Source organism: Lytechinus pictus, chromosome 3 (assembly GCF_037042905.1).
Source record: "Lytechinus pictus isolate F3 Inbred chromosome 3, Lp3.0, whole genome shotgun sequence".
NCBI classification, from domain to species: Eukaryota; Metazoa; Echinodermata; class Echinoidea; order Temnopleuroida; family Toxopneustidae; genus Lytechinus; species Lytechinus pictus.
The window spans coordinates 21352768-21375415 of NC_087247.1; the positions used below are offsets into that span (position 1 = coordinate 21352768).

Consider the following 22648-nt stretch of genomic DNA (forward strand, 5'->3'; position numbering starts at 1 on the left):
AAGAAAAATCACAACTCTCTTATTCTTTGATGGATATCCTTCAAACCTTCACCGATATTTTTCTATATATTGTCTTGCTTTTATGAAATCCAACTTATCGGCTGGGTGGACTTCCCCTTTAAAGGGTGGTTAACATGGTTAAGCAAACAATCTTTAACCTTGCACGAGAGGGGATCGATCGAGGTCCAAGTAATATATCGGCGAAGCCAAGGCAGGTATAGGTGTTCTCTCTTCTTATATTTCTAGCGTTGAAGTTAAAACTTTGCTTTTATAATTTGTACAAATTTTCCCGCTCGTGATACGATGGAACATTACTACTTGCATTCAAATGAAGTGTTGCAGTATTGAGTATTTATTATGCCCAGTGATCAAGTGACGTAACAATGTTTAATTTTACTTTAAGTAGGTTCAAAATACCGTGAAAAGGCAGATTTACATTCACTTATTTGTTTATCTATTCATTTATAGATTTGGATAATACTTACAATCTTGCTTACTTTATGAACCTGATATATTCATATATACATGTAATATACTTTTAATTATATAACCTAGTGGCAGCATCGTTGATATAGATCAAATTGAACTAATATGAAATAAGAAACTTTGCAAGGCAAACTTGGGATTGCTAATTCATTCAAACCTGCATATGAAAATGTTGAATACTGATTCAACAGTGATTCATATTTAAAATGATAGCTATATATTCTCAGATACCCGCGATGCGAGATACCTAAAGCCAGTGCGCAATAATAGAAAGAAATATCGCGCGAAAGGCCGGGAATGTAGACCTAAATCTAATACACACCGGTAAACACTAGCGTACCTACGGGGGGGGGGGGCAGTCTGCCCCCCCCCCCTGACGAGCCACAACCCATGCAAAGGACGTATCCCTGCCCCCCCCCCCTGACGAGCTTGAAAGACCTTTTTTGCCCCCCCCCCCCCCTGACGAGCTTGAAGACCTTTATTATCCCCCTGACGAGCTTGAAGACCTTTTATTTTTTTTATTTTTTTTGCTTGTCAATTTTTTTGGCGGACGGTTTTTGCCCCCCCCCCCCTGTGGAAAATCCTAGGTACGCCACTGCCGGTAAATCATTATTCTGTACGACTATTCTAACAATAATCTCTTTCTTTTGTGTTTATCTACAAAAGAATGACTGTCATGTGCCACATTCACCTAACTCTTTCATCTAGGTTGCTCCCACGGGCAATATTTAGGCCTCATTAAGTTCTCATTCTGTACGTTTGCCAATGTCGAGGTTATGTTTAAATAAATTTTGAAGAATCGTTGGTCATGACCGAGACCTTGTTACGCCGTCTCGGTACAGCGTGATAGCACCGGTGCAATAAACTTACCGATCATTGTCTGCATGATCTTTGAAGCAACAAGACCTGTTGGGTTTCAGCTGCAAGATTTTGACTGCAAAAAGCGACGATGAAGCAAGCGGGAAGGAAGTTCGATGATGTGCTTATTGAGCTTGGAGAGTTTGGTCGGTATCAGATATGGATCTACAACTTATTGTGTCTCTTTGAGTTCATTGCACCGTGGCAGATCCTGGTTTATCTGTTTCTTTCTGGAGAGGCGGATCACTGGTGTGAGGTTTGTATAAGGTCAATAATTTTTAAAAAAGATGTTGGTTAACAATTTAACGAACTCTTTACCGAAAAGTAACCCGCATCCAATATTTTGACAGTGGAAGGCCTTGATGTTCCCTATGTTACTATCAAAACAAGCCAAGGCAATCTTAGACATGTAAGTAAGATAATACGTATGTCATTATCCTCCTTTTTTTTCTGTGGAAAATATCAGTTAATCTATCTGATCTACATGTTTTATTCAGTAATGGAAGGGTCTCAGTTTTATTTTTATTACAATTTCAATTTTTGTGTAGGATAAAAACAACATAACCGAAACAGGGCATACGTGTATGACAATCTAGGCTAAAGTATTGCATGACAGGATCGCCACAAGAGTTTGAGTTCATTCATATTCTATTGTAGTTATAAGGTCATTATTGACTTAAGTTTGGGGGAGTAAAAGGTGTATTTGGGATTTTGGCGATATTTCATGAAGCAAATCCCCTCAAATCTTAGGCTGACAAATCCATCGAAATTAGATAATCTGAATTAATTCCGTTATATTTCTGAAGTTCTATTTTTGTGGTAGGGCTTACAATTTTTGGTATTAAATGGTGCGCTATTGACTAGGCAACGAAATAACCGAACCCTCATGAATGCTATGTCAGGTGTATTGTTATTATAAAATGGGAAATGACTGGGTGACTTTATTGGCGAATCCCCGTCTATATCATATTTGAGCAACCTACCCCAACTGACGGGACAAAGATTAAACCCTAAGAGGAAGAAAAAGGGGGCTGATTCAGCCCCCTCATCATTTTTCGCGATAATTTTTTGACCGCGTCACTCACTGATTTTTTATTTTCAATTCTGGCGCAACTTTTGAGACCAAAATTGCAACCCCCGGTAATGTGGTTCTGAAATTACGCAACATTCCGTAAGTGCATGCAGACCCCAAATTGCTCAAAAACGTGAATTTGTGTACAAATCCAATGCTTAAAGTGTTTTAGTCAAAATTCATAAATGTATCTTTATTGTTCCTTTTACTGATTAAAATCAATTAATTCAATCTTGTTTATGGTCAAAATAAAATCCCCGACAATTTTTAATGAAAAAACAGTCAAAACAAAAAGTCGAAAAACTAAGAAAAACATAAGAAATTTAGAAAACAATAAATACGTAAGAAAATAAATGTGATGTTGAAAAAAAAATTAAATACATTTGATCATATTCCTATAAAGAGTAATGGGCAGTAAATGGAGTAAAGGGGCATTATTTGGTTAATTAGAGCAAGCTTTTGATTTTACGCATAAATTATCATAATTCATTAGCAATGAGATTTTGGCAGAATTTGATCTTATAGGTTTAATGCGTATTCCAATTTTCGTCGCGATCGCGCGATCGACGGCCGAGATCATAAGGGGGGGGGGCTGAATCAGCCCCTCCCCCAGTCTTCTTAGGCGTCGAAATAGCCCAGTCTATATTTAGGGTTAAAAACCCGGGTGCCGCCACTGTCCCATCCCTTATCATATTGGTAATGTAGGTAATTTCATCAATATTCCGTGCATGATTAATCAATACATTTCCTTTCAATTATCCAGAATATAAACAGTTATCATCGCTGAATTATATTTAATGCATTCGTTAAGAAAGTCATGGGGAAGTCAAGTTGTACATCGGAACGTTGAAACAGAAATAAAATATGACAAGATAACATTTGGCATAACTTTAATAGTTCAATGACATATCGGGACGGGGGAGGGGAGAGAAAGATAGAAAGAGACATACAGAAAAAAAGGAGAGAGGGGAAGAGCAACATAAATAATACAGTGGAAGAAGGGGGTTGTTGGTGCACTTAAAAATGGCATCTGTTTGCGAATGAAAAATTGCTCTCAATGTTTATTTTTTTAGAAGATACGTTAGTGTTTTGTTTGTGTGTGTGTCAGTTGTAAATTTACAGATATATTATTCTATGCACATTCACCATATTCACAGGTAGGTTCATTATTCATCAGTGGACTGGTTAATATTATTACTATAAATATTAGACCTTGGAAACACCTTCCGTAATACAAATAGAAGTAACTACAATTATGATAATGATGGTGATAATAGTAATGACAATCATAATAATAGTAATAGCAATAGCAATATGATCCTAAAACTAACGTTTAGTTTCCCGTAAATGCGTTTTATTTTAAGATACCAGACTGGGATCCTGTCGATTGTGAAAGCTACGGATTCAACACATCAAGAGAATGTGCTCTTGCAAAGAGAGAGGTTGGCATCCCATGGAACTACACTGATGATACTAATACAAAGGTTTATTCATCTTGTAGACGATATAATACCAGTGGAGTTGATTTTAGCCCAGAGCTCAGTCTTTATGGAACCAATGAATTCTCCTGCGATGCTGGTTGGTATTATGACACCAAAGGAGCTGAAAGGACCGTGGAACAGGACGTAAGTTAGTAGTGGAAATAAAATGAAAATGCCCGTTGAATTCAAGACTTTAGACATTTCTACATAGATACTATTTATTTGGTGTCTATTAATGGGTGCGTTGGGGCAGCAACAACGAGATGAGGTAGTATGACATTAGCCACGTCTGTTGCACCACAATTTTGTGCACAAAACGACACCACAAACTGTCACCCCTGCACGAATTGTCGCCTCATTTAGGCAACGTTTTTTGGAGGAGGGGACACCACAGATTGTCGCCCCATTTCACTTAACAAACAAAATAGGTCATGTAGAGTTGCAAATGCAATTAAACCATTTTGCTATTAGAAGAATTGGTCATTAGACCAAAAGAGAATGAGACCAAGTATATATTAGACCAAATTATTAGCAGATCAAATGGGTAAAGCCCATGTGTTATTAGACAAACGGAGAATTATTCAAACTGTTGTTAGACCTAGTGGATAAAAACAGAATTTTCCATGGGCTCTGCTGCTGTTCTCTATATTAGCCTCCCCAAAGGAAATTTACCAGTTGGTCTAAACCCAAGTTTACTAATGACCGTTTAGCCTCATCCTACAAATGGTCTAATTCCATTTCGTCTACAACCAGTTTACCTTTTGTTCTAATTGTCATTTTGCCTATTTACCATTCCGTGTAATATCCATTTGGTCTAATTTCTATTTGGTCTTAAATCTAATTGGTCGAACACCACTTGGTCAATTCCTGTAACAGATTGGAAAAATTTATTTGGGATTTAGACGAAAAGCCGACCAATTATACTCGACCAAGTCCAATACATTAGACATAGTGGAAGTTTAATAGAACAAACTGTTACTAGAGCAAATGGGTTGAGCTCGTATGGTATAAGACGATCAGAGAGTTGGACCAACCATGGAGGTAGAAAGTGGACCAACTATTACTGCTAGACCAAGTGGATATAAAAAAAAACGAAAAACTAATAATAAAAAACAATAATACACACACACCCTCACACACAAACACACTCACCTCTAGCACAACGCACACAACCTTACCTCAAACAACGACACACACCAGGACGCACATACACTACACACTCGACTGGTGATTGAAGACAATTTGTGTAATGGGCGACAATTTGTGGTTCTGGGTTTCTCTTTGCCGACACGAATTGGCACAATATGCTTAGAAATTGAGACCGGAACGTGCAGCTGCACAAATTGTCGCAAGGCGACAATGCAGGGGCGACAATTTGTGGTGCAACAACGTCCACCTGTTGGTGTACCTAGGCAAAATGTGCACTTTCGGGGACTTACGTCGCCCCTCTATGGTAGATGTCATGCGAGATTGAGTAGCGTTCGGGCGATAAAATGTGCCACTTTCAACCTTAGATCTTGGCATAGCAAACCTATAGTACAGCGTATAATTGGGAATAGAAATGAAAAGGGACTAAAATTTTAGTAAAATGTAAACCCTCCCTACCTGTAATACAGTAGATGATATTGAGTACAGTAATGAGTTGAAACTGTGATGTCTACCTCCCAAAGTGAATGTCAAGCACCCTTCATGAGAGAGAGCACGGCGACCAAAAAAGACATTTTCCACTTTTTAATTTAAAGGTAAATGCCAGTTTTGGTAACGATATCAAAATGAGTTCGTACAGAATCCAATAAAATGACCACCAAAGTGTCTGTTTGTATAAATAAAACATATGTGCCAAAGGATTCTGGAAGAAATTGTGTAATTGCTGAGAAATCAGCAAATAAGCACAGAATTCGGGTCAAGCGTCGGGCCGACGCTCAAAGCAATAATTATACACTGCCCCACATGCGCTTATCTGTGTTGGTGATCTTCAGCGTGAACATTTTTCAGCGTAGATTTCAAGATTTCACAAAGTTTAGTTTATTTAACTGTACCAGATCTAGATCCTCGATGATATACTGACAATAAGCCTTGTTTTACAGACTTTCTCATGAAATCAGTGTTTACTGCAAATACTGGAATTTCTCTTTAATCTGTGGAATTTTACTCAAACCTCTTTCCTACTTACGCCTATCGCACCTGGGACAGAGGCCGTCAACAAAGTTTCTCCGGGCAGAGCGGTCCTAGGCCAGCGTCTCATCCTTTAGCATCTGACTCCATGTCTCTGCTCCATGGGATTCGAGGCCTTCCCATCTTCCTTTTCCCCTGCGGATTCCAAGTCAATGCCTGTCTGGTCAATATAAGGCATTGTTTGTAGGGATTGGCCAATCCATCTCCATCGTCTCTGCCAGAGCTCCGCCTCAACGGGTTGCTGATGTGCAAGCTCTTTCACGTCTTTTTTTACAGAAAATATTGAGTGTACCCCCTAAGACCTGTATTGATGGAGGACTGTATCATAATTATAATGGCAACAGAAGTTCTCTAAAGAAGGAATGGCATTACTCTGTATCGAAGATACATAGTGTTTCTTGACCGGTGTGTTGGCTCAGTTGGTAGAGCGTCCGTCTCACAACCGGGTGGTCGGGGGTTCAAACCCCGGCCGCGTCAGACCAAAAGACGTTAAAAGATGGGAGTTGCTGCTAACCTGTTTGGCGTTCAACAATTAAAGGGATAGAGCCTCGTCGATCTGGCGCTGCACAGCGGCTGCCGGGCCCACGATCAATTGGGCAAAACAAAGTTTCGGAGTATTTCATTTCTGGTGTCTATTTCGAACAATAAAAAATAAAATATGGAAATTTAGATTCTTGATAGGTTTGAAGAACGCCATAAAGCTGATGGAATGCTCCTCGACTGGTTAATGTTTTGTCCAAGGCGACCTAAGTTTTTTGTTTAATGATGTCTGTTTTTCTTGCATAATTATGTTTGTCAGTGTGTAAGAGCAAAGCGATGTCATCTGCCAAATCAAGATCTTCAAGTTGTTGCCCTACCTAAAGTCCACTAGATTAAATTTCTCGTTTGAGTGGCTTATGATTTCATAATAAAGTCGATAGCAAATAAAAGAGAAAGAGTGATAGAAGATAATTATCATTGTCTAACTGCTTTCTTCACGATGAATTTATCTGTGCGCTGCCCAGCCTGCCCTCTGTAATTTACCCTACATGACAGTCTTTCAAATGCGTTCTTCGCAAGATAATTTTGTGTGGTATTTAATAGTGTCTCATAAACTTCCAGATTGTCGGTTTGTTCACGCTATCAATCGCCTTTTCATAAATCATTGAAATTTCTGTAAAGGGAAGAGTTCCACTCCAGTGACTGTTCCAGAGTTATGCGAGTCCCGATTAGATCAGCACATGATCAGCCTGGGAAAAACCCTGCTTGTTAGTGTATGAGGTGTGGGGGCAATTGTGTCCAAGGAAACGATTTTTTAGTGGGGGGCGCTCAAGTGAATTTGAAAAGCAAAAAAGGGGGGAAGGACCTCACTACTAAATGGAGAGCAAATTGTGTCAAGAAATTTGAAAAGAAAAAAAGGGTTTCTCTAAAATATTAAGGTAATTTTTGTTATATTTTCCCATCTGTACACATCTTCCAGAATACCTGGGGGTGCTACCTATGGAGAATAATACACGCAGCACCCTCGCTTCCCAGGGCCATGTTGCGTCCCTCATCCTGTTGAGGGGTATTCTGTTGAAAACCTTCCCCGGTGTTGACAGTGAAGTTATTCCTCTATAAGTTTAATACTGACGAAAGTCTTCTTTCTTAGGAAGTTTTAAAAATATCCCTCCTTGCAAATACTCTCATATCAAAGATGGAGCATTTCCATATGCCGGGTACCAACTTGGCATTCAGTGCTTCTGCTGGGATGCCATAATGCCCAGCAAATTAATCATTCATGTCAGTCCCCTCAAAATGGAGTATACAATTGGGTATAACGGATATTGTGATGTCACCCTCCTCAAAAATATATCAGTGAGACTTTAAAAAAATCACCATTTTCAAACGTGAAACTTGGATTTGTAAACGTTTGATACAGTTTACAATCGGGTATAACAGTGAAGTTGGATGGATCATGGACCGTAACGTCGATCTCTGGAAAAGAGGTGAGAGACACTTTCACCCCCCCCCCCCCCCCCCCCCGTAGCACTGCCCGTGATTGGTATGAGAATGAATGTCAAAGAACTGTGGTTTTTCTATATAAAAAAATAAAAACATGATTATTCACTTTCGTATCGTCTACATAACTATCATCACTGTAAGGTATTTCAAGCATGAAGTCTAGCCATTCTACTCTAGTTTTTTTCCCAGATATATCACTTCGCCTTTTTAAGAATTTGGCCTAATTTGGAATGTAATTAAATCATTACTTAAAAGCATTTAATTCAGCATTGTATCATTCTCTTAAAGTTCAATTTAGTTTGCGGTTCAGGGTATCAATCGTCACTCAGTCAGTCAATCTTCTTTGCTGGTACTGCGGCCGGATCTTTGATCTTTGGAATGTTTTCTGACAGGTACGTAAGAAATGAAAAAAATAGCAATCATGTCCCCATCAAGACAACATGATTAGCGATGTAATTACTCCTCTTGCCAATACTTTTGTCAACCACATATTGTAGACCGGCCAAAACGATTTTTTATACTTTGAACGGCAAAATTTGTTAATACCTCGGTCACATTATTTTGGTCTATGGCGGCCGTACGGCGAGTCGAAAACAGTCATTTTATTCATTTTTATTCAAACTACCTATGTAGCTGGTATAAAAAAAAATGTTAAAACGGCTGTTTTCGACTTGCCGTACGGCCGCCGTAGAACAAATGTAACCGAGGTATAATGTTTGCTAATGCTTGGCATCCCAGCTAAAAGTCTTGCAAAAATACCCAGAAATAGCGTACAGCTGAATGCCAAGGGCACTTTTGCGTGAAAGTGTCATTTTTAGCGTAAAAACTGAAAGAATGTAGAAAATCACGCATTTTGATATTTTGACGGAAGATGTTAACATTTTTTATTATATTTGATATGTGATTCTTTTTATTTGGATTTTCAAAATATAAGTCTCATAAATATACATTTCAAATTTGAATATTATACACACACATATAAGGCACAGTGAAACATACAACCGCGATTTCCTCAAAATAAAAGTTTGTGAAAAATATCAATAGTTTGAAGGTTTTTTTACACAAATTAAATTCTTCGATTTAAATTCGTTAATCCGTCGAATGTATAGTAAATGTGCTAATGCCACAAATATTAAAGAATTTTCGAGTAAGATGGAAGATATCTCATATCATGTTATCCGAAGGGAGACAATGTGTATTTTACAATGCGCGCATTTTGAATGAAAAATTGAATATACCGTACATTATGTACATAATTACATGTATAAGTACATACTAAGTGTTTTTATACTTTGGATAGCAAAATTTGTTATTTCTTGCCTTCTTGGCATCCCAGCTTAAAGTCTTGCGGAAATACTGATGAATAACGTCCGGGCGGATGCTAAGTGCTTTTTTGCGTGAAAGTATATTTTTTAGCGTAAAATCCGAAAGAATGTCGAAAGTCATGCATTTTGATATTTTGATGGAATGTTTTTGACTACCTTTGATATGCAATCATTCCTGTTTGGAGTTTAAAATTATAAGTCTAATAAACATACATTTCAATTAGAATATTACACACACATAATATGGCACTATGAAACATAAAATCCTGATTTACTCAAAATAAAAGTTTGTGAAAACTATCAATAATTCTTTGATTTAAATGCGTTTATCTATTGAATATATATCAATCGACCTAATATCACAGATATTAAAGAAATTTTCAAGTAAGATGGAAAATCCATCATTGTGTGTTATCCGAAAGGGGTCATGCATAATTTATCGAGTTGGAATTTTGAGGGTAAAATTGAATAATTCCGTATATTATAAACATAGTTACATGTATAAGTACATACTTAAAATGAGTTACAAAATTTCTGGCCGCCACTGCCCCTGCCCCCCCCCCCCGGGCCCTGGGAACGATTTTTTGACTGGGGGTGCTGATGTAAATATGACAAGCAGAGGTTACAGTTTTTATATCTCTTTTAAACTGTTGTTTAACTATTACCAATGCTGTAAACACTTGACACCGATCACACTCCGGGCTGAAAATAGTTAACTCAATAAATAAAGTAAAAAATAAAATTTCACTACGCATGTGGCATAATCTGATAATAACAAAGTTATTGATTTTTTTTTAAAGTTAGCATTGTGAAAACAGTTATACGCACGCCGTCATAATAGGTGTGCTCATGATGTTATGTTCCTACCTTATTTTTTCTGTTACATGCAATTGAATTTATTTGAAGTTTTCATACGATCGCCAATAGGGAGGAGCGGAAAAATAACTTTCTTTACATTTCCCTCCGTAATCATGATAAAGGAAAAGTATCTTCCTAGATGAATTATGCGAGTGGGAGCTGAGAAATTTTGATATTCCGATCTGAAAAGGAGTGAAATTTAACAGGAAAAAAGATCACACCTTTTCAATGATGCGAGCTCGAAGTGCATGCTATCTGAAACTATTTGATATTTCGATCTAGGACTATTCGTAGGAATTCATGAAAAGATATATATCTCATTAGCGCGCGAAACGCGAGTCGGAATTTGTTATAAAGTAATATGAAAAGGGGATTTTAAGTATTTTTTTGAATGAATATAAAAGTATACAAAAAATGCGAGCACGCAGAGCTATGAGTTTTGACAATTAGACCTGAAAAATACCCCAACATGGCCAAAGTTCAGTGACCCTAAATGACCTTTGACCTTAATCATTTGACCTAAAACTCATGCAAGACGATCAGTAATACCTGAATACTCTATAAGTGTCACTGACTTCTCCCCGCATACCTTCAAAGTTATGATGACATTTCAAAAACTTAATCTTGGTTAAGATTTCAAGGTTGATGACGCTGTTATATCAACACTGTTGTCTCGTCCGCCGGAAAAGTGGCCCCTATAGTCCTGCTCTGCTATGCAGGCGAGACAAAAAAAAGGTATTGCCATGGCAACAGCCATTTTTTACAGATTTTGAAATTCCAATAACTGAAGTAATATGTAGATTGAATGAATATTTTTTTAATGTTAATTCAATCGTCTTATTCATACATTTTCTGTTTTGGGATATATACTGTAGATATTCTTACAAAATTAATGTTACCATGGTAAAGGCAAATGAAATATCAGACCTATTTATGAAAATCGCCACAGGTAGCACCCATTAATTCACGGAAAATCATGACGAGTATCGTACTGATCTACTGTGTGTATGAATAGTATATAATTATGTGCAATATAGATGTATTATGCGCATTTTTTTTTTAATGTACATCCCGTAAATGTTCATTATTATCTTTCGGATATTATAATATGATATGTCTTACAACTTATTTCAATTTTCTCGCTATATAGTGACATGACAACAATTATTATGTGTTTATTCGATTAACGCGTTAAAATGGACGAATTTGAGAAGCGGAACACAAACATTCTACTATTGATAGTTTTCACAAACTTTTGTTTTGAGTAAATCACGATTTTGTGTTTCATAGTGTCATATATGTGTGTGTAATGTTCCAATTCAAAATGTATATTTTTTAGATATATTTGAAACTCCAAATAAGAATGATCGCATATCAAAGGTAATCAAAAACTTTAACATATTCCATCAAAATATCAAAATGCGTGATTTTCGACATTCTTTCAGATTTTACGCTAAAATGATACTTTCACGCAAAAGTGATTTTAGCATCCGCCCGTATGTTATTCCTCAGTATTTCCGCAAGACTTTAAGCTGGGATGCCAAGAAATTACAAATTTTGCTATCCAAAGTATAACAACTCTTAGTATGTACTTATACATGTAATTATGTACATAATATACGGTATGTTCAATTTTTCATTCAAAATGCGCACCTGGTAAAATATACATTAACCCATTTCGGATAACATAAAATGTGATATCTTCCATCATTTTATATTTGTGACATTAGGACATTTACTATACGTTCAATGGGTAAACGCATTTAAATCGAAGAATTTAACGTGTAAAAAACTTCAAACTAATGATAGTTTTCACAAACTTTTATTTTGAGGAAATCGCGGTTTTATGTTTAACTGTGCTATATAATGTGTGTGTAATATTCAAATTTTAAATGTATATTTATCAGATTTATAATTTGAAAATCCAAATAAAAAGGATCGCATATCAAAGGTAATCAAAAGTTTTAACCTATTCCGTCAAATTATCAAAATGCGTATTTTTTACATCCTTTCAAATTTCACACTAAAATGACACTTTCATGCAAAAGTGCGCTTGGCATCCGGCCGTACGCTATTCCTGGGTGTTTTAGCAAAACTTTTACCTGGGATGCCAAGCATTAACAAATTCTGCCATCGAATCATTATCTAGAGCCCTTTCTGACGTTTAGCCGGTCTACTAATAATGGAATATCCAATGTTACTCAAAACTTTGCTTTGCTGAATTAATTATTTTATGTCCTGTGTTCAGACATGTTTTATATTTGTACACGTAATATTGCACACGAACGAGTTCAACATTCCCTGAAGTCCTTTGATACATACTGTATTTACATCTCGATTATTAATGATGTTGTACATATTTGCAATTTGTGTGAAATATTTTTTTAATATAGACCTAAACTGTATGATTATCTTGCTTCCATGTGGACAATATCATGCAAAATATTATTTACTTATGCTCCGCAAGACTCTGAGCACCCCCCCCCCCCCCTTCTCGAACATGGATGGACAAGCTGCTCCCTTTCAATATACTGTATATACCTGCCTTTCTCATTCAATCTAATATTATTAAAATGTTGGCCGAACGTGTGTTCCGATCATTAAAATTAAATGAAATCATATGCAAGTTTATAGCATTGTCATTGCATTTATATACTGCATGTATTGTATGGGCGGTCGAAACGTGTGCTTGTTGATAGACCTACTATACTTTTAAGACCATATTGGAAGGCACGACAAAGATATATTTTTGGAAAGTTGTGAAGAATCAGAATACAACAATCCAGATTGTATGCATGTTCACTGCTTACTAGCTAGTAATTTTGATTTATAAACACTCGTGATTAATTTTGGGAAACTCACTCTGAGTGTCATCTGCATTCAATGAACAGATCAAGTGGGTTATTGTTGATCATACTTGAAAAGTTATTATATCATTTCAAAGCTTATACAATGTTCCTTTTCAAACTCAAATTTCATTTTAGACATATATTCTCTTTCGTATACGACATCCCCCATCATGGGCAAAATACATAAAATAATTAACAAAATTTAAGGAAAATCACATTCAATGACGAATATGCATATATTTCAAAACATGTTTCAATTCACTCACTTTGGGTACAAATCAAACAGAAGGAGCATTTATCTTAGAAAAGGTGTATATTTATTTAAGTGAAATTGGGGTTTAGTGGGGCAAACAATAGGACTGCTTAATTTGGGGGCATTAAGAAGAGATACAAGTCCCCCGTTTGAGGCATAAAGTATTATTTGAATATAATTCACCCAATTATATCTTGATGATGAATGAATGATAGAAGAAGTAAATATTTTCACAAGATGAAATACATAACAAACCCCCCCCCCCCGCCCATTCTGCCACATGCTTAATTGTTTGAGATTTTTCGTAATGCGACTAGCCTTTTCATGTTAGAAGTCAAACTCTAAACCTGATGTACAGTATGCTAATGATGATCATGTACCCTCATTTACTTCTAATATGCGACAATTGTTCTCCTCCCTAGTTTCGATTGCCCTTACAATTTTGTCTTTCGAAATTTCTTAATATTAGTTTTATGATGTGTCTAAACTATGCATGCTATTGTCATGATTTTCAATTTCAGGGTGCCAACATTCCGTGTCCAATGCTAATTCATAATTTCTTGTAATTATTTATGTAAAATGATATTTATTATGCTTAAAAGTCAGACGGTAATCAGCTTATATGCCATGGATGGCAATGAATCGATCACAACTGGTTACGATAATCATGGACCAAAAAGGTTATTCCGCATATTTAGGGGGGTTTGGGGGTGTCTATTCATTCAAATCAGTTCAGGGTGCTTGGAGGGTTGTTTGTGCAAACACAAGCCTCAACTGAACCATGTGTTGACTACACAGCCTCATCTTCATTAGTTCTTCTTTCCCTGTATTTTTCTTTGAAGATTTGGTCGTCACCGAACCCTATTCATCTGCATGTGGGTTATCATATTTTCAGGAACAGCTCTCGCTTTCTCGGTCAACATTTGGATGTTCATGGTCCTTAGAATGATCACAGGAGCATTTACGATTGGAATGGTGCAATCAGCCTTTATACTTGGTAGGGTACACTGCATTCGATGTTGTTGTAGTACTAGTGGTAATATAAGTGGTAGTATTAGAAGTAGAAGCAGTAGTAGTCGAAGAAGTAGTAGAAGTAGGAGGAGAATTAGCAGAAGAAGAATAAGAAGAGGAAAAAAGAAGAATACTTTTGGTATTTTCAACAAAAATATTGTGTTCGTTAATACCGACTGCTATATATACCGCAGTTTAACTTATATATCTGTCTGTATGTTGATAAGGGTTTTAAATAAATTAATATCTTGTAAATATATATTGTTAAAAAGTTAACAGGAGTCATACACTCTAGAGACAAAGTTGACGAGAGATGGCCAGAAGAGTAAAATCATAAATTCCATAGGTTACTGATGATTAATACAATGGAACACGTCTCTTTGTCTCCCCCTTTTCAGCAAATGAAATAATAGGTCCTTCCAAGCGAGCCATTGCTGGTAACGTAATATGGATTCACTTTGCAGTAGGCTACATGACATTGTCCCTCCTTGCATTTTACATCAGGAATTGGCGTCACCTGCAGCTCATTGTTTCTTTATTACCCGCGGCTCTTCTCATCATTTACGTGTAAGAAACCCCTCCTTCTTTGAGTATTACCACTGATGTACTGGTATTCGGTAGGGGCTGGAGAAACACCCAAAGGGGAGTAATGAATCATATCATGGCATTTTAAGGCCAGGTACACCTCAGCGACTTAAATTATTTAAAAATGAGCCTAACCTGAAATTGTCATTAAAATCGGATGTAAAACAAAGAGTAAGTTATGACATTTTTAAGGTTTGTTTTATTTCACATGATATGCATTGTATATCCTCGACAGCATTAAAGATGAGAGGGCCGATGATATCACAGATTTACTTTAGTATTTCATTATATGAATAATGTTTTTTTAACCAATCTTTTGTAAAACATGGTTCCACTACTACATTTTTCATTCTCATTATAATCAAGAGCTGATTTGATAAATACCTTATTACTAAAGACGGAGTTGTTCATATTTCATATAATCAAATACAAAGTAAAAAAATGTAATTGTTGTCACTTGGTTCTTTCATTGGCATATGACCCTTGTTCTAACGATAAATAATGTTATGTAAAATTAAATGAAACCTTTTAAAGTCATAACTTATATCGATAAATTCCGTTTTCAGCGTTCAGTGTTGGAATGTAATCTAAGATCTTAATTGCTTTATTATTTGATCCCATTTGGATGAAAGTGTAAGTGTTATGCGGGACTGATTTTCTCTAATTTATTCAAATCAGCTTGCTGTTGTACATGGACTCGATGTTCAGCATCAGGAATTTCACCCCAGATCATTGGATCAGTAACGGTTTTACAAGCAATACCTATAGCAGAATAATGAGCAATTGGTGCCTGTAGTGCGTTTAGCAATTTTACCAAAATTGTGTATCACATAAGAGGCGGCGATTTTTTTTTTTTGAGGGGGCGGATGTCCCGTACTATCATTAGTAAAAGGAATGGGTTACGGTCAGTCATGGACCTAGAGTGGCCAAAATTTGAGAAAAAAAATCAAAGGAGGCACTCTATCCACTCACTCCCACTTTGACTCCTGATTATACCGGAGATAAATATGAAGTTAGTGTGCCAAGAAAAGCTGTGATCGATATTTTTTTTTAGTTTGTCATCAAGAAAATTAGAATAACCAGCAAATTTCGTCGAAAATCGGGATTTCTAATTCACTAGATCCTTACTAATAATTTGATTGTCAGTATCTTGGATATCCATATTAATCATAGATCTGTTTATGTCTATATTGTATATCAAATGTGAATTTTACTTTAAAATCTCTATTTGTTGAAAGGCTCGCTCCTGAATCTCCTCGTTGGTTGTTGTCAAAGGGTCGTGTTGAGGAAGCAACTAAGGTCATGAGAAGATTAGGAAAGGTCAATGGAGTCACAGTCAAAGAGACATTCAATTTGGATGATGTTCAAACTGACATAGTAAGTCGAGGATTGTTCCACCCCCCCCCCCCCCTCTTCCCTATCTCTCTCTCTCTTTCTGCGTGTCTCTCTCTTGTTCTCTTAGCCTCTCCATTGATCTCTTTGAATATCCGTTTAGTTGATTGTGTGAATGAATGTGTTTGGTATTATCCTCAAGCCATTAATCTATCTACGTTGAATTCTCTCCATTTCTCCTTGGCACCCATAAAATCATAGCGCGTTTAATGCCTCCATACATGGCATGGCCCATGGTTCTCATCCTGTCATCTTTCTTTCTTAAAGACATCCCATATCAACTCTAATAGTAGTCAAGTCTACTGTTTTTGACAAATAGTAGTGTTTACCCTTTTCATCCAGTATTTCTAACAATGACTACACCATTTTTGCATAGAAAGTCGAGGGAAGTGGAAAACAGGGCGTGATTGAATTGCTCCGCAGACCTCGTTTACGGCTCTACACTATAAACCTCATGTTTCAACTGTAAGTATACAGTTTCTAGCATACTGTAAAAGCACGAAAATGTATTAGGCAAAAAGCAAATATATACATTACCTTTGCCCGAGTTTTTCCACTGTTTCAATTTTAATTTATATTCTTTATTTATATTTTTTCGATTTAGTATGTAAAGCAAATAATCAACTTCTTGTTTCAATGGATGATAAAAAAAATAATCTCTTCGGCAATATGTAGACGCTATCTTTCCTCAGCTTCAGAGAGATGGCTATATCCAAGTTAGGTTTTGTCACATCACTTTCATTAACGATTATTATTTGCTTGATATATATCATAATCTACTTTCTGATATCACCTACTGTTTACTATCACTTTTACTTACTACCGTCTGCTTTTTACTTTCATCTACAGGTGTATTAACACGGTAGTGTACTACGGAATATCAATGAGTACCGATCAACTTGGAGTCAACAAATACATAGCTTTCGCTATCGCGGGTGCTGTTGAGATTCCTGCTTGCTTTTGTGTTATTCATCCCATTGAAAGGTGGGGTAGAAGACCAGTTTATATCTTCTTCATGATCCTTTCCGGAGTCGCGATATTGGCAACTATTTTCATTCGTAAGTTTATAATCCAATTCATTCATCCTACAATGTACATACGTATGCCAAAATATTATTCATGTAGATTTCTACGACCAACAAAATAATAATTGATTACCATGTGTATAGACACAATGGGTGGATGGGCCATTACATTACATGCTTTTCTATAATAGGGTACATTGCGAAGCACTGCAGCACGCCCCATAATATGAAGGTGGAAAGGAGTTCAATGGAAGAATTCGCAATAATAGTATGGTGTCATTGAATAAGACATCTTGAACATGTTCAATGGCGTAAACTTTGTATTGTGATTGTAATTTACAATCTGAATGTAAAAAGCATTGTATAAAAATCTGACGTCCTTCTTATCGCAATCACTAAACGCTAAAACAACAATGATTCAACCATGAAGGTAACGTAGTAATGAAGTTATTTAACATTCTGTTTGCTTTACAGCGTATGGCATTGGGCGGGCAGCGGTGGCGATGATTGGCAAGTTCGCCATTACGTCTTCCTTCTGCGTAGTCTACCTTCACGCTTGTGAGATTATTCCTACTCCGGTCAGGTAATTCTTCGTAACATAACCTCCACCAGAAAACCTTCTTCTAAAAAAGGGGTCCGACAACAAACGTATATAAAAAAAAATTAGTAGATGAATGGATCAACTGGGTGCAACTCCCATTTTAGAATATTATTTTCTAAAACTATTTTAGTTGTCAATGACTAAGAACATAGTCATTACTGAGTAGAATTATAAAATTAAGTAAATATATATATTAATATATTAATATATTAATATATTAATATATATATATATATTAATATATATATATATATATATATATATATATATACATATATATATATATATATATATATATATCTCCATACACTTGATCTCGAATATATATATATATATATATATATATATATATATGTGTGTAAAGTTATACATGTACAACAGCTTTGGCAACTCTTATTTATTTAAATATTGTATCACCAATATATCACCAATTTTTCCAAAGGGTAGATATTAAAAAGATTGCTTTAGCCCTATGATATATACGTTTATTAGCCTCTCTAAAGCCTTTGACACCCTTAATGCTATGAAATCAACGTCCCTTTCCTTTTTCATATATTCAACTCTCTAGTAGGCATATTGATTATTCATTCTTCTTTTCCCCCCTTTTATGCACTCCCTGAAAGTGGTGGCTGGAGCTCTTACCTTCAATACGCTACACTCGCTTCTAAGTAATTTTACAAAATATTTCTGCACAAACTAAGCATGCGTTAAACTTGTCATTTGTAAAATTCCAAAAAGCGATAGCTCTATCATAATCATATCATTAACTTATTATTCCTTCAGTCTTTATATCTCATGTTCATGTTAAAATTTTCTTCATTCCAGGAATTCTGCCCTTGGTATGTGCACCCTATGTTCAAACATGTCCAACATCCTCGCCCCACTGATCCTTCTTCTTTCCGATGTGTGGATTCCATTTCCGCTGGTGATATTTGGCGCCTTTGCTATCGTTGGGGCAGCACTTGCCTACTTCCTTCCAGAAACCAGAGGCAAGAAAATACCAGAGACGATGGAAGAGGGAGAAAACATAGGATGGTAAGAGCTCGGGTAGCGGTATTCTGTTTTATTTGAAAGTCTTTGAAAATCGTCGCATATATATACAGCGCGTCCCCCCAAAAAAAATCCCTCTGATATACGACTGAATTAATTCCAAAATGTGGTAGTATTTTCCATCAAATGTACATGAGTAGAAATCTTATTTTACAATCTAACTTCTATGAAAATTTCATTGGTCTCGCTTCGGCGGTTTTGAATACACAGTCTATTATGTAACAATGGTGTTTTTCAGCCCATTCCAAGTTTGCATACATGCAGCACTGCTACCACTGCTGGTTTTGCACTGCCTAGCATATCAACCCTTCTTGATCATTCACAATCTGATCAGGGAATTCCCTGAGAAATCTCCGTGGTCTAATCACGCTCATCAAATCACAACATTGCACATGTTAAGAAGGGCAACAATAGTACTTGACAATTCATTTGAAGTATTGGGAGATGCACAACACAATGATAGAGACAAAATGTTAAATGTCTAATTCCAACAATAATGCATTCTTGATTTCATTCCTTTTTTTATCATTAAGTTAATGGGCTAAAATTAATTCACTGTATGTTCGCTTTCGCAAAGTGTGATACACTTGTGGTTTGGTCTTCGTTGTTCAGCTTATTGTACTTATCCATCATTCATCATGTTCATATTTTCTTTAAAGTTGGTGCACTGATCCCCTATTAATCACAAAAAATTTTTGTTTATGGTTATTACCCTTCTGCACATACTTTAGTTTATGATTTGATGAGCCTGGATTGATCAGGGAAATGTCCCTGTCGCTCAGATCCTGGATGGTAAAGTGGGGGTTAAAGTTAAAGACAATGCAGAAATACAGCAGTGCTGCAAACTTGGAATGGCCTGAAATGCACCACTGTTGCGTAACAGGGTGTGTATTCAAACCGCTGAAGTGCGACCAATGAAATTTTCTTAGAAGTTAGATTATAAAATAAGCTTTCTACTCATGCACATTTATTTGAAAATACTACCCCATTTTGGAATTACTTCAGCCCTATGTCAGAGGGACATTTTGGGGGGGACGCGCTGTAGGTTACATGTGTATATGGCATCATGAAATGGCACGATTGTCGAGAAGTCTTACTTGAATCATATTAAAATGAGGAGATATTTTCAAAACAACTCCAGCCTAACCTGTTTATACAGTAAACTTTCTGCTGAATGCACTCGGCAGCATCTCGGATTTTATTTGTTCCGTTTGCAAAACAATGGAATATTGTAAAACATTACACACATGTAGCATCATATCTTGAACATTTTGAATCACTTTAGCAAACGATTTTGTAATGACAAATTATAATTTCTTACATAGTGCGTCCCACAAAAAACGAAACCGAGATTTATCGATGATGTATCATAACTCAATCACAAATACAATAGACAGATGACCTACCATTTTAAAGCTTAGAATCTCTTCTTTCATCTGAAATTACCTAGATCATTTCTCATTTACGCATGATTGAGCAAAAAACAATTTGAAGAGGGGATACCAAAATGTAAATTGGTAGGTTATACATGGGTTTCAAAATGAAAACCATATTTCTAAAAAGTTCAATATCTGCTCTTTAATTTGATACCTCAATTACAGAAAATGGTAAAGAAATAACATAGTTCTGATTATTTGAAATAAGGCTTGCATTTCAACAATTTCATAAAATGAAGAGGTTTTACAGGCTAGCGTCCAGACTCATTCGACACTCCGGTTTGTTGACGATCAGCCATGCATTTGTGTGAACCATGCGATAGCTTCTGTGGGAAACCGGTGGTTTGTTTAATGAAATTATGGAATACAAGCATTGTTTCGAGGGGACAGAACTTTTTTACTTCTTGACCATTTTCTGTGATTAAGGTATCAAATGGAAGAACAGATTGAACTTTTTAGGCATGTGACTTTCTTTTTGAAATTCAGATAGCCCCTGCCGAATGAGTTTTTGGTATCCTTTCTTCAAATTGTTTTTGCTCAAATGCCTAAATGAGGAATAATCTAAGTAATTTCAAATGATAGAGGGGATTCTAAGCTTTATATTGGTAGGTCATTTGTTTATTATCTTTATGAATAAGTTATGATAAATCATCGCTACATCTCGGTTTCGTTTTTTGTGGGACGCACTGTACAATACTGATAAAAAGGCCTTTCTATCATGTCTCTTATGAATAACTACAGGAAAGCTGCACCAAGGAGGAAAAGTCCCAGCGTGGATGATTCGAAGTATTCTGATTACAACTATCATAGAGCAGAAGAGATGGGGGAGCCAGTGTAAGATAAGGATCAAACCACCATTTGCAAAATTGAATTACTGTGCTTCCAAGTTATCCCCAGGATAAGTCCCAGGATTAGTCTAACATACAACTTCATGAAGTTGAGACCGAAAGGTAGTTCTGATGCTGGAACCATGGAGCTATAGATCTATGCTTGAACAATGAACTTTGTGTTTGAGTGGTGACGGAGCATAATAACTGTATGACCGATGAATTACAGCATTATGTCTTAAGCCCCAGTCACATATAGACACGGATCCTCACGGATCAACACGGCAACGCCGGCATGATCCGGGGAGGTCCGGGATCGTTTTGCCCCGGATTAAGCGTTGATGACTGTAAACACGGCATCTACACGGCATCTTCACACGGATCTACACGGACCATGCCGGCAGAGCACGTCGTCAACACGGACCTACACGTCAGCAACACGGACCTACACGTCAGCAACACGGACCAACACGTCAGCTACACGGACCAACACGTCAGCAACACAAACCAACCCGTCAGCTACAAGGACCAACACGGACCAACACGTCAGCAACACGGACCTACACGTCACCAACACGGACCAACATGTCAGCTACACGGACCAACACGTCAGCTCAAGGACCAACACGGCAGCTATATTGACCAGCACGGCAAATGAAAATCTGCTCATAATAATGAGCTGATATTCATTTATTTTTTCTCATCCTTGTCGCAACATTTTATTATGTTGTTTTTAAAAAAGATATCAAAACTTAAAACTTCCTTAACCAGTAAAAACGCTGTTTTTTTATACAACGCAGTTTACTGTTATAACAGTAGTTGTTAAGTACTTTAAATATTGAACGACAAATTTAATTTCGATTTGATTTGATATCACTTTATTGAAATCATAGTAAAGGAAAGAAATTTACAAAGTCAATAGAAAACATAATAAAAATTAAGATAGGCCCAGGTCATGACGCATAACTGTCGATGCAGGGCAGTGGTATAAAACTTAATGTACAATTTTGATGTAACAGGTACATAACATTTATTTCAAGAAAATGAAATGTGAAATAGTAATAACAGACAAAGTTGGGGTAAATATTAATAAAAAAAAAAATTATTGATACATGCACTAAGTTTACAAATATTAGGTTGGGGCCGATCTCCAAAGCGTAAGAAAATATCCTGAATCGTTAAATCATCCATTTAATCATAAATAAATTAAGCATGTTTGTGTCAACTGTTTAACAACTCCTGAAAAGTTCATAAAGTAAATAGCGTTGTAAAGATTTGATGGGAAAAAAGAACACGGACTGCCAAGAATACTCCAGGCAGCCAAACGGACCTACACGGCAGCCACACGGACCTACACGGCAGCCACACGGACCTACACGGA

The 22648-nt window shown here is 36.5% G+C and overlaps 1 protein-coding gene across 1 annotated transcript; it reads left to right on the forward strand.

The window, feature by feature from the left end:
* Nucleotides 1–1178: 1178 nt before the first annotated feature.
* Nucleotides 1179–21532, forward strand: LOC129256470 (organic cation transporter protein-like). The gene is made up of 11 exons (XM_054894662.2): nucleotides 1179–1600; nucleotides 3781–4041; nucleotides 8344–8447; nucleotides 14183–14337; nucleotides 14750–14918; nucleotides 16175–16313; nucleotides 16705–16793; nucleotides 17178–17386; nucleotides 17828–17936; nucleotides 18780–18989; nucleotides 21182–21532. Exons 1-11 carry the CDS (start codon nucleotides 1436–1438, stop codon nucleotides 21276–21278), a joined length of 1707 nt encoding a protein of 568 aa, XP_054750637.2. The 5' UTR covers nucleotides 1179–1435; the 3' UTR covers nucleotides 21279–21532.
* Nucleotides 21533–22648: the final 1116 nt, after the last annotated feature.